Source organism: Notamacropus eugenii, chromosome 6, assembly GCF_028372415.1.
Source record: "Notamacropus eugenii isolate mMacEug1 chromosome 6, mMacEug1.pri_v2, whole genome shotgun sequence".
In the NCBI taxonomy this organism is placed as follows: Eukaryota; Metazoa; Chordata; class Mammalia; order Diprotodontia; family Macropodidae; genus Notamacropus; species Notamacropus eugenii.
In genome coordinates, this window is record NC_092877.1 from 338,374,485 (window position 1) to 338,388,007 (window position 13,523).

Here is a 13,523-nt window from a genome sequence, read left to right on the forward strand (position 1 = left end):
TCTACCCAGAATAAACCTCTTTTCCATCTCTTTTCCCTACCTCATTCTCTTCCCTGCTTCTTTCTCTCACCCCTATACCCATTCTTCTACCTTTCCCTCACTTATTTCTTTTTCTCTTTTTCTCTCCTCCTTTCCTCAGGACTGCCAATGGTACACACAACTGACATAGGAACCAATATAGGCACTGATGTATCTAGCAGTTTCTTACCTCTTGGTCCTGAGAGCACTGGGCAAAGCGAGTTTGGAAGGATAAAGTGGTTTGGAGCCCTTGGGTTTTTAAAACGCTGGGGTCTATAGCTCTGGTTCAAAGAAATCTCCCTTCCTGATGGGTCAAAAGTGGGGTGAATACCTGTCTCATGAGTTCCTCCTGGCGCATTCGAATTCTTTCTCTTTCCATCTGGATCCGCTGGAGACGTAGTTTCTGCTGCTGCTGTTGCTGAGTGGTCAGGGCATTGGGTAAACTCATCAAGCCTGCCTGTGGGTTTGGGGCTGGGTGGTTCTGCTGGGACAGAGTGGTGTTGGATGCCATCTGTTGCTGGTGCTGGTGGTTCATCACTGAAGGGGAGGAAACGGGAAAATGGTTAAGGCCAAGGGCCCAAAATACCTTAAAAGAAATGAGAAAGTTATAAGCTTAGAAGGAGTGAGTCAGATTCTTGAAATTTTTATGGAGGATTTTTTTCTTTCTCTTTTATTAAAAATTATAATAAAAATAGTAGCTATTATTCATAGAATGCTTAAAAATTTACAGAGTGCTTTACAAATATTATGTCACAGAGATAGGTATTTTACTCTCACCCCCATTTGACAGATAAATCAAGGCAAATAGAGGTTAAATGACTGATTCAGAGTCATCCAGTTAGCATGTGCCTAAGTCTAGAAGTGAACTCAGTTCTTGCAGACAAGACCAGAGCCCTACCCACTGTTACCACCTGGCTGTGCAGTAATAGCATGGAGAGAACAAGGAAGATATCTCCTCAGTTCATATTCCTTTGGGGGAGACAAAGGATTCTTTCTATCACAGATACTTTAGTAAACATTTACTATGGGTGGTACTGAGGACAATTAGAATTCCAAGTTAATTTACATATAGAAATTACATTTTACAAGTGAGTATTTTAGTGAGTAGTTAAATAAGGATTATATTTTTTAAACCACCGTATAGTGGAGGTGATAAAGAACAGTATGTCTTTCCATTCCTCTGCTTCTGAGAAAGAAGCAGTGCCAAGGAAAACGTGGCATTATCTGACCAGCACACACCATCTCTAGCCATTACTGAAAAAGAAAATCAGATGTTTGCTCTTCATATCGATTTCTCAAATATTATATCATCTGGTAGCATAACAGAAAGGTCTCTGACTCTAAAATCAAAGGAACAGCAAAATCAAATCCCATCTTTGGAACTTCCTGCTTGCATGTGTGACCTTGTGCAAGTCACTTAAAGTTCCTGAGCCTCAGTTTCCTTATCTGTAAATTAAAGGGGTTGAATAGGATCAAAACTTTATGAAGGGACCTCAGAGGCCACTGAGTCATATGAGAGCAGACCAAGAAATAGAAGGAGCCTCAAAGGTGATTAAGAATGACCCATCACTTTTAATTTGAGGAAACCGAGTTCCTAAGAAGCTGAGTAGTTTGTCCATTGTCACGTAGCTAATAAATGTCAGAGGTGAGATTTGAACCCAGGACCTCCTACCTCTATGTCAATCATTCTATTTATTTCAAAAGGCAGTTCACTATGTAGAGACCAGAATTACATAAAGTTACTGAAAGGAACCTTGTTTCCATGTGTTGTCAGATTAGTGAGAGTCTCCGTTTATAACAAACAAGTAAAACTCCCAATTAACACAGTATTTTATATACGGCAGGTGCTTAATGAATGTTTATTGAATTGAGTTGAAGAGTTAACAGGCTGACCAATTACTCTAGAGAAGGAAAGGACCTTGGAGTCCAACCTTCCCATTGAACAGATAAGGAAACTAACACCCAAAGAAATTACGTGACTGGACCAAGGCAATAAACACCAGTGACAGGATTTGAACCCAGAACCTCTGACTCTAGAGCCAAAGTTTTTCTGTTTCATAACTCCAGATATCCAGAGTTCACTTTAATTCATGTAAGAATCAGGGGAAATAACTAAAATTAATGACTACCCATCTTTCTTCCTTTTGGGGGACATCTATTTAAATAGGAACAAAGGATCCTCACTGTTTTCCCCAGGTAATTTGCAGAATGGTGTTGTCAAAGGAAAAGAAAAAGTACACCTTCATGCCTAATGAGGTGATTTTGTATGGCCAACACCAATTTGGTATCTTCCACAGAAATTCAGCTGTTTGCTTCATTAGGAATCTCTGACCAAGAGGAAAAGAACTTTTTAGACTTCTAGGTTAAGAATACTTTAAAATGTGATTTTACTGCACATATGCTTTTCAGCAAAGGAAGAGATGGCCTCTTGTTAAGTCCTTTACTGAAGGAGATCAGGGAGTCGTCTCTAGGAATCATTCCAGTTCCATAGTCTGGGTGTAAACCTGCTTTACACACACCAAGAATGCGTCCTGTTATTGAACCTTCAGAGGCAACCAGATCCTCCTCAGCAGATTTTATTAATGTCTGAAACCTTATCTGGGGGAGTCTCAAACTGGGAAGAAAAGTCTTCAAGGACCACACCCTTGCTGGAACATTCAAAGCACTCAGTTCTCAAAGGGAGCTCTCTGGGGAAGGAGGGAGGGTGGATTGAGGGAACAGGCTTTTTCCAATTAAATTTAGATTCAACCCACTCAAAGCTCAGTATATCTGTTGGCCAAAGGAAATAGAGGTCAAAAGATAGCAGTGCTTGAACAATGAAATTGTTTTTCAAAAGCCATGGTGGCACTTTTTGTAGGAGCAAAGAATTAGAGACAAAGTAAATGCTTATTCACTAGGAAATGGCTCAACAAGTTGTACATGAATGAAGTAGAGTATAACTACACTGTAACAAACAGAAAAGCATGTGAAGACTTGTGTGAACTGGTGTAAAGTAAGGTAGGTCGAACCAGGACAACAATATTCATGGTGATTATCACAATGTAAATGAAAAAATATATTCATATCTAAGCAGTTAGGTGGCACAGTGGATATAGCAGGTGACTCAGAAACAGCTGAGTTCAAATCCTGCCTGAGACACTTATTTCCTTTGTGACCTTGGGCACAGACCTCTGTTTGCCTCAGTTTCCTCATCTAAAAAGTGAACATAAAGATAATAATCTACTTGTCAGAGTTGTTGTGGGGATAAAATGAGAAAGAATTTGCAAGGTACTTTTCAAACTACCTGGGTGTTCCACAAACCAGATGCTTCATCTCTCAGTTCCAGGCATCTTCTCTCATTTTCTCCCATGCCTGGAATATGCTTTCATTACTGACCTCCCTGGCTTCCTTTATGTCCCAGTTAAGATCCCACCTTCTATAGGATGTCATTCCTAATTATTAAAACCAATCCAGTGGCTTCTCTCAAGTATTTCCTATAATTCCTGTACATAGCTTGCTTTGTTTATATTCATGTGTTGTATCTCCCATTAGATTATAAGATCATTGAGAGTAGGGACTGTCTTTTGTCTCTGTTTGTATCCCTGGCTTTTAGCACAGTGCCTGGTTTATTGAATTGAAATGCTAACTATTATGATTATTAAACTGAATTCTGGGAAATTATTGTGACCCAGATTGACCATGAAGAAGAAATAAGAAAATGTAATTCCCTTTCTCCTTTTCAGAGGAGGAGGACTATGGATTCATTTCATATATAAACAGGCTGAGATAATTACTCCAAGGCAAACACAGGTCAAGTGACTTGCCCAGGGTCACACAGCTAGTAAGTATCTGAGGCCAGATTTGAACTCAAAGATTGGCTCTCTGCCATGTAAAGACAGATTACAGGAAAGTAATAGTCATCCATAGGTTTCCCTGGCCTAAGAAATAGTAAGGACCACAGAGATCATTTAGAAGTACTTTGTTGTTTTAACAGACAAGGAAATTAGGGCCAAGGAAGAAGAAATGCCAGCATTGATAATGAACAGAATACTATGGGTTCTGCATGTCATAATCCTGCTCCTTATGAGGGTAGAGCATAAAATATGTACATTCAGAGTTATTCCAAATGTACTATCTGAAGCTAGACTGGATTACGGGCAGACTGCCGTAAACCTCCTGAGAAAAACTAATGACCTCCTCTACACTGTTTCTTTGCCAGTCTCGGCAGAAAGAAATAACCCAAACAGAAACTGCTCCATCCAAGCAAAAATGCATCAAATCTCCAACAGGGAAGTCTTTCACTTTTCTTTCCAAGAGCATAAGAACTGACATCTCACATTCATCTTTCTTTCATTGTTGCTTTCATCAGAAGGAAAGTTGGAAGACCTCAAAATAAATAGGTTTCTTGATCATTATTTTTGGAAAGGGATGAATTCATGCAACATAGATATTTGACCCCTAGTTAACTTCCCAGGATAACGGAAAACAGAGAATATGGGATTCAATTCAGCAAACATTTATTAATATAATCTACTATGAATAAAGCATTGTCTTGGTAATATCCAAAGATGGGGATGATTGTGGCTGGTCCCAACAGTCTAGGAGGAGAGGAAAACCATTATTTATCATCATCATCATCATCATCATCATCATCATCACCATCCTCATCATCATCATCGTCATTGTCATCATCCATCACAGAGAGGTGACAATAATCAAAGGTAGAACGCCAGCCTTGGAGACACAGATTGGCTGTGGGACCCTCGGCAAGTCTCTCAACTACTCAATGTCCCTATTCATCTACGATTATGAACTGAAGAAAATCACTGACCTGTGTTGGCAGACAGATTTATGCCAATGAAGTCCTGGGTCCAGATTAAAAGAAAGAGAGAGAGAGAGAGTATGAAGTAGATTATCTGACTTTCTTTGAGTAGATTATCTGACTTTCTTTGAATGAACAAAAGATACTTCTTCAGAGATGTAATGGAAATAATACTACATTTGAAGTTCGGAGACCACAGTTGAAATCCTAACCTGTGAAACTTTGGACAAGTCAGTTAATCTCACAGAGCATCAGTTTCCTCATCTGTAAAATGATGGTATTTGAATTATATGACTTTTAAGGTCCCTTCTAGCTCTAAATCCTATAAATAATAATAATGATCCAAAAATAGACCTTTTTTCACTAAAATGTATAAATTGCCCTGAACAATTTAAATTGGGTCAAGTGCTTTAAGCATTTCTTGTTCTGATTTTTGTTTTGTTATTGTTATTTGATTCCAAGTAATTTAGCAGTATTTTATTATAAGTATAATTAAATAAATAAAAATAAGCTGTATACAAAACATTTACCCTAAGGATACCATGAGTTCCTTGCTCATGTATTTTAGACCTTATACCCTTGCAACATGTATTTTTACAAAGAGATTCAATACCCACAAGGTCTAGTCTGCTAGCCATTTCACAAACACATTGATCAACCAATCAACAAGGACTTATTTATTGTACCTATTGTTCCTGATCACAAGGAGACCAAGCCAGAAAAGTGACTGGATCAATATGAACTCATCATCACACCTGGAAAAACAACTGGGAACTCAAACTCTAAAAATCTTGGGTCAGCACCATATTCCTATGGGCATTAATAGAGGTCATATTGGCAGAAGGAGAGTGAATTGAGTCAGGGTAAGTAGGTGACACATGAAATAGCCATGCTAATTGACACTGTTGATGTTATGGTAAAGTCATCCTTATTCCTATAAAATATTAAAGGGTTCACTGGTATCAGATATGCAAATCGGGGAGGAGAAGTACAGTAAGCACATGAGTGACTTCATGACCATACATACAGCTTCAAGTTAGAAGCTTCAAGAGTCCAATCTCTTCAGTTTACAAATAAGGAAACTGAGTCTCAGGAGTTAAGTGACTTGCCCAAAATCAAAGAAATAGCATTTACCAGAGTTAAAGATTTGGAGCTAGGTCCTTCTGTTCCAGGTCTATAACTTGCTGGCTCATAATTAACATGAACATCAGAAAATACTTGCTTTGGATATGAACCGTGAAAAAAATCTCTTCTTGTTTTGTCTTTCTAGACTGGTTTGGTCAAGTAAATTGAGCTCACAAAATCAAGGAAATGGAAGTTCTTTAAGGGTGGAACTTTCTTGGGAAAGGAGGGGTCTTTGCATGCCAAGCGCAGTATATGGCACATAGTAAATGTTTAAATCATGCTTAGCGAATAAATGAATAAGCTCATAAGCTTGTTTGATTCACAGAGCTCAATAGGACTTTAGCAATCACCATGTCCAAAGCCCTCATGTTATAGATGAAGAGTGTATGGTTAAGTAATTCGACAAAAGTTAAACAGGAGAAGTTAGAACTAGGAACCCAGGTCTCCCAATTCTTAGTTCTAATTCCTTCCATAGTACTTCAAAAGCAGAAGGAAGATGAATTGCCCTTTCCCTTGCCCCCTTCCCTTTTCCACCTCCACAAACACGTATTTTGAATAATGAACAAAGCTAGACATTCACACTAAAGTTGAAATTGTCTAGTTGTTGATCTGCACCTATAATTGTAGCAAGGTTGATAAACTTTTTTTCCCATTCTGGAAAATACAGCAACTTCTATTGCATAGCTCTTTTACTAAATGTGTTGTAATTAGAATTAAAAGGTCAGTATGTGGATTCCAGCTCTGCTATGTACTAGTTGTCTGGCCTTGGACAAATCACTTAACTTCCTCATTTAATTTCCTCATCTGCAAAATAAGGGAGATTAATCTCAAGGACCTTTACTCTAAGAGCTAGGATCTTTAACTAAGGTCTAAAAAGACTATATCAGAGTTAAGTTTACTTTTTTCAAATACGAGATTATTTGAGAAATGTAGATTAAAATACCTATAAGATACCACCCCACACCTATCAGGTTAGCTAATATGACAGAAAAGGAAAATGACAAATGTTGGCGGGGATATAGGAAAATTGGGACCCTAATGCGTTGTTGGTGGAATTGTGAACTGATCTAACCACTCTGGCATACAATTTGGAACAAGCTGAAAGGACTTAAAACTATGCATAACCTTTGACCCAATATTACCACTACTAGATCTGTATCCCAAAGAGATGCTTTTTAAAAGGAAGAAAGAAAAAGACCTATATGTACAAAAATATAGCAGCTCTTTCTGTGGTGGCAAAAAATTGGAAACTGAGGGAATATCCATCAAATAGGGAATGGCTGAACAAGTTGTGGTATGTGATTGTGATGGAATGCTACTGTACTATAAGAAATGACAGGATGCTTTCACAAAAAAACTGCAAAGATTTACATGAACTGATGCAAACTGAAGTAAGCAGAAACAGGAGAACATTGTAGACAGTAATAGCCATATTGTATGATAATCAACTGTGAATGACTTAGCTATTCTCAGCATTACAATGATCAAGGCAATTCTGAAGAACTCATGATGAAAAATACTATCCACCTCCAGGGAAAGAACTGATGGAATCTGAATTCAGATCAAAGCATACTTTTTAAACTTTACTTTTCTTGTCTGTTTTTTCTTTCACATGACTAATATGGAAATGTGTGGCATAACTGCACACATATAACCTATATAAAACTGCTTGCCTTCTCAAAGAGGGAGGAGGGAAGGAGAGAATTTGGAACTCAAAATTTAAAAAAAAAATGAATGTTAAAAATTTTTATATGTAATTGGGGAAAAAATAAAATACAAAAATACAAAAAGAAGAAAATGGAAAGGATTTTCTGTATAAACTTGGGCTCTTTGCAAGGTAAAGGGGAATAGCAGAAAGAGGGCAGGCAAATCCTTCTAGAGCCAGAAGCTTCAGACTGTGGAGGAGCTAAGTGAATCAGAGGCTGCCCCAGCTGCTTTCCTGGAATGTTTGACAAATGTCCTCTTGGCCTGGAAGAGGTATAATGACTTCCTTTCCTATGTCCTCGATCTCTCTCCCTCTCTCTCTCCCTCTCTTTCTCTCCCTTCCTCCCTCCCTCTCTCTCTCCTTCCCTCCCTCCCTCCTTCCCTCCCTCTCTCCCTCTCCTTCTCCTTCTCTCTCTCTCCCTCCCCCTTTCCTTTCTGATTCTGCCTCTCTCTCATATAGGTTTTATTCACAAAAAACAAGCCAAATGAAGAACACAAAACCATATGGTTAGGTTTAAGAATAAAAACCAGAATAGGCACCAAACTATGAGGTGTTTTGTCAAAGACTCCCAGTGCTGGGCTCACTGGCAGCCACCAACATTCCGGCATCAGGGCCTTCCTCCTCTGAACCAGAAGACTAAGAACTTACCTTGCCTCTCTCCTCCAAATGCTCTTCCCCCAAAGGGATGGTTTATATGGGGAGTCAGGAAAGAAGCCGAGACGGAATCACCAGCATGAGGTACATGGGTAGATGACAGTTCTCCATTCCCAGCCCTTGAAAAAGGGACTCTGAGCCAAGCCCTCCAATACCTTATCTCAGCCAACGTGACAATCAGTAAACTTGGGGAGGAGGGAGGAGAGAAAGGCATAAGGTCTAGTGTCAGGGGTGGGAAACCTGCAACCTCAAATCCACATTTGACCCTCTAGGTCCTCAAGTGCAGCCCTTTGACTGAATCCAAACATTCAAATCCAAAGAAAAACTTGTTCTGTGGAGTTTAGATTCAACCAAAGGGCCATGCTTGAGGATCTAGAGGGCCACACGTGGCCTCAAGGCCATAGATTCCCCACCTCTGGAGCTCAATGAATTCTGGAATGAGAATGTTTTTCATTTCTAATCTCCATTTCCCCCCTCCTAAGCACTGGGTCTATTTCCATGTCTAGTAAAACAAGTGAAGTTTAAAAAAAAAAATTTTTATTCTCAACAAACCCAAATAAGATCAGTATTTTCATACGTGTACTGCAACAGAAGAGGATTTTAATACAGATCTCATGAACAGTTTACTTTTCTATTAAATAATAAATACTAATATATTAAATATCGTAAATTTAATGTGTAACTTTCAAAGTTGTCTTATTTCTGCTTCTTTCAGGCCTTCCTATTGTTTTCCTCTACATATTTAAATATGTATGTCTATATATATACATATATATATATATATGCCTCACTGACTCTCTTTTCTCTTTTTCTTTTTCCTGTTCTATTTCTATATTCCCTTTCCTTCCCATCCCCCCAAAAAGAGTTTACAAAGCTCAGCTTTATACCCCAATTAGGTGCTTCAGAAATATGTGAATTTGCTGGCATGGGTGTTTCTTCCACTTAAATAAAACATCCCGATAACTTAGGAAAGGGTGGCCAGAGATGACACGCCTGAAAATATCATCCTCTGGATGGCCTGTTGATGAATGCTCTAAACTGAGCTAGGCATAGATCATAGACATCAAACTCATTCTGTACCTATTCCTAGAACCTTTACAAAGAGTTTGTGCCTCAGGTGAACCAGTTTTCAAGAGCCTCATAGAGTGTTGAGAGTACAGGACTTGAGTCAAGGAGACCTAGGTTTAAATACCCCTTAGACGTTTATTAGCTGTGTCCTAATGAGCAAGTCACTGGATCTCCCTAAAGCTCCATTTCCCCATCTGTTTAATGAGGGGGCTGATCTGATGATCTCTGTCATCCCTTCCCGTTCTAAATCCATGATCCATAATGAGGTCTCAGTGTAGGACTGAGGCTGGAAGGGCTTAGGTAGCACTTCACTCTCACTGTTTTACTCTGAGAAGCAAATGTCTTAGAAAACATTCGTGTGACAATGCGAAATCTGTCAAGCCTTATCATCACGGACTCTTTCTCCAGCAAATACAACACTCATGTCTCCCATCCAAGATACTTCCACAATGCATAAATAAGCAAAACTGGGAAGGGTTCCCTGGAGACCCTCATTCTCTAAGGATACACACCAACAAGACTACACATGTCTGTGCTTTCAATCCATGGACACAGTGCTTGAGAAGACAGAGCATTAACATAAGATTTAACTTCAAAAAAACCAGAACATAAAGGTGGGTTGTTATAAGTGGCATAAGAGAGATGCAAACAAAAGACTACTGGAATTCTAACTTGAAACATATTTTTACAGTAAAGAATTAATAAAAAAAAATAGCTAAGTTCCCAGGCAGGGCCAGACCACAAAAGTCGATTTAAGAGATCAAAAGGGAGGAAGAAGGACAGCAAACATTTTGTCAAGTCAATTGAATTCAAGTATGTACAAAGCACCTGCTATGTGTTAATCACCATAACAACAACCTATTAATAGTTTAATATCTCAGGAGCTAAGGATGATGAAAAGATGGAAAAAAAAAAGAAATGGAGTGACCTCTTCACAGGCAAGGCAACACAGCATGGTCAAAAGAGGCCTGGCTAGGTAAAGCCACTAACTGCATGACGTTGGAAAGTCACTGAATCTCCAAGAGTCTCAATTTTCTCATCCAGAGATAACACTTTCACTAAGTAGGCAACTTAGTAGAATGGTAGACTTGAAATTAAAGAGGCTTGATTTTAAATCCTGTCTTTGATATTTCATTTGCTGTGTTACCAAGGACAAGTCACTGAGCCAATCTGAGTCTCAGTTTCCTCATTTGACAATGAGCTGGAGAAGAAAATGGCCAACCACTTCAGTATCTTTGCCAAGAAAACCCCAGATCGGGTCACAAAGAGTTGGACGTGACTGAACAACACCATAATTATTACTGATGAAGAAACTGACGTGCAGAGCATTTAAAGCCTTGAAATAAAGCTAAGACTAGAACTCAGATCATCTGATTTCCAGTTCACTGCTTCATCCAATGCACCAAGTTCTCTTTTAAAAATATTCTTAAAAAAAAAAAAGCCTGGGATAAATGCCCCATTCTTCCCACTTCACCCTGGAGAGACAGATCAGTGTATTGGAAGAAGACTGGGCTTAGAGTCGGGAAGATCTACCTCTAACACACATGGCCTTCGTGATCAGAGGCAATTGAGTCCATTTCTCAGCATCCAAGGTGAGTTTCTAAAACTATATAAGCAGAGTATGCTTTACTACTAAGAGTTCCTTCCATGAATGGAAGAAGTCACCCCAATTTCTGCCACCAAACACCCCCTTGACTTGGTTATTTTAAACCCATCTCCAAACAAACTAACAAATAAACATTTATAAATTAAAAACTGTTCTTTGAGATACACACACACACACACACACACACACACACACACACACTGAGGCTAATGAAGGAGTAAGAATAATTAGCAAATTTGTTGACTAGACTTCTAATTATACTTCCAAGTATGGTCTTTAAAAAAAAAGACATTCTGCTTTGATTAAGATCTTGCTGGTGCTAAGTAAAAGAAAACCTGCGTGAACATTGCAATTGTTTAACTGTCAAGATCTGGCCACATCACTCTCTTGCTCAATAAACTTCAATGGCTCTTTTTTCTAACCTCCGGGAGCAAACAAAAACTCCTTCCTTTGACATTTAGACTCTTTACAATATGACATCAAATTCCACTTGCAGCCATATTCCCCATCATTCCCCTTCAAACACTCTAGGAGCCAACCCACCTCCATTCCCTATATATGGAAGTCCAATGGTTGCCTCCCATACCTGGAATGTCTTCTCTCCTCGCCCCTGCCTTGTAGAATTGCTGGCTTTCTTCAAGACATAATTCAAGCACCATCTTTTACATCTTGACTCTACCCGGAAGATGCAGAAGCCTTTCCTACTTCCACCCTTCCCCCAACCCAGAATACCAGTGCTCTCTATCCCAAATCACCTTGAATTTAATTATTACTTATTTATTCTCTTCATATTTATTTTACATAGACTTGCATATGCACTTATTGTCTCACCAGTTGGTATGTAAGCTTCTTGAGAGTTATTTCTTTATATTTAAATCCCCACAGTGCCAGGCATAAAGTAAACACTTAATAAATGTTTGCGGATTGCTACTGCTTTATCCTCAAAATTATCTTGTGTTTTTCTTGTATATAAACCTATCCAATATTCTTGGGAGGAAGGCTAAGATAGTTCACCAGACCTATCCACTGAGCATTTACCAAGCGGCCATTTATATACAGAGCTCTGTAGAGACAATAAAAAACTGATCTCAGTCATCAAGGAGATCATATCCGAACAGAAGAGATTGCATTCGACAGGAGGGTAGTGAGAGATAACCACAAGAGCACAGGAACACACAGACACAGACACAGAAAGACACTCCTAGGTCTACTATACTGAGCCACCCCATGAAGCAGGCTCCTGGAAGCCAGGGGCTGGTACTTTTCATACTTGTGTCTTCAATGGTTATTACAGGCTCTTGCAGCTGTTTTTTTGGTGGTGTAGAGCTGGGGGTGTCGGGGTCCAGACCTGTGATTTCATTGCTACTAATGAAGACTGGCAAATAAGTGTTCTACAGCTCGCCTTGAATATATCACAGGCGCTTAATAAATGTTTATTGATCTGAGTCAACACCCGTTGAATGAGAGAGGAGAGAAAGTCCCTAAAATGCCAAAGCCCTCAGGGTTTGAGTCCTAAAGGGAAAGGTTTCAGAAAGATGCTTAGACAGGAAAGCTACCCTCCCCAATGCACATACATGTGTGTGTATATATGCATGCATGCATGCATGTATATATGTGCACACATATTTGTATGTATATATTTGTACGTATACGTATGTGTGTATATACATACATGGGCATACATATGCATATAGATACATGTGTAGAGTATATTCCAGCACCACCTCAAACAGTATAATTTCTACTTTTAGAAAATCACTCTCTGCTGAACTTCTGCTTTAAAAAACAATCACACAATCAATAAGTAAACATTTAGTAAGCACCTGATACGTGCCAGGCACTGTGCTAAGTGATGGGGATACAGAAAAAGGCAAAAGACAATCCCTGCCCTCCAGAGGCTCCCAGTCAAACTGGGGGAGCAAGGTGCAAACAAACACACACAAAGCAAGCTATATAGAAGATGAACCGGAAATAATGAACAAAGGGAAGGTAGGACACAGGCACTCTCAATTGTGAAGGAGTGAAGTGGGGGCATTTGCTGTCCTGTCCTAAGTGCCCCATCCGCTCTCTTCCACCATAAGCAGTTCTGCTCCTTGGGGGACTAAATGCCTGTGATTCCGCACATAGCATTTAATCCATTTAATGCTCAAGAAGATCACCCCCCACCCCCATGATAACCCTGAACTAGGAAATCACTTACCACTCTGTAGACTGCACAGCATCATTCCCTACAGGAATTCGGAGTTAATTTTCCAGTAAGCTGAACCAGAAAATCAATATATACAATACAATAACAGTGGGAACTTTTCTTTTTAAATGAAGCACCTTAGGCAGCATGATGCCTGAAAAGAATAGTCAATAGCTTGGAATGGAGGGCCTAGCACTAATAGCTTTTGGTACATGACCTTAGGAAAGTCACTTTTCCTCTCTGGGTTTCCATTTCCTCAACTACAAAATGAGAGGACCAGATTAAAATTTTAGTCCCCTCTGGCTTCAAATCTAGGACTCTCTCATAAGAGTGGGGGCTGTAACTGAATCAATCAATC

The 13,523-nt window shown here is 39.3% G+C and overlaps 1 protein-coding gene across 1 annotated transcript in view; it reads right to left on the reverse strand.

Moving 5' to 3' along the window:
- WWTR1 (WW domain containing transcription regulator 1) overlaps positions 1 to 13,523 on the reverse strand; it is a 176,578-nt gene that overhangs the window by 22,785 nt on the left and 140,270 nt on the right. Inside the window, exon 3 of the mRNA XM_072618279.1 lies at positions 350 to 555. Coding sequence (XP_072474380.1) covers positions 350 to 555 — 206 coding nt within the window. The remainder of the gene's footprint in view (positions 1 to 349; positions 556 to 13,523) is intronic.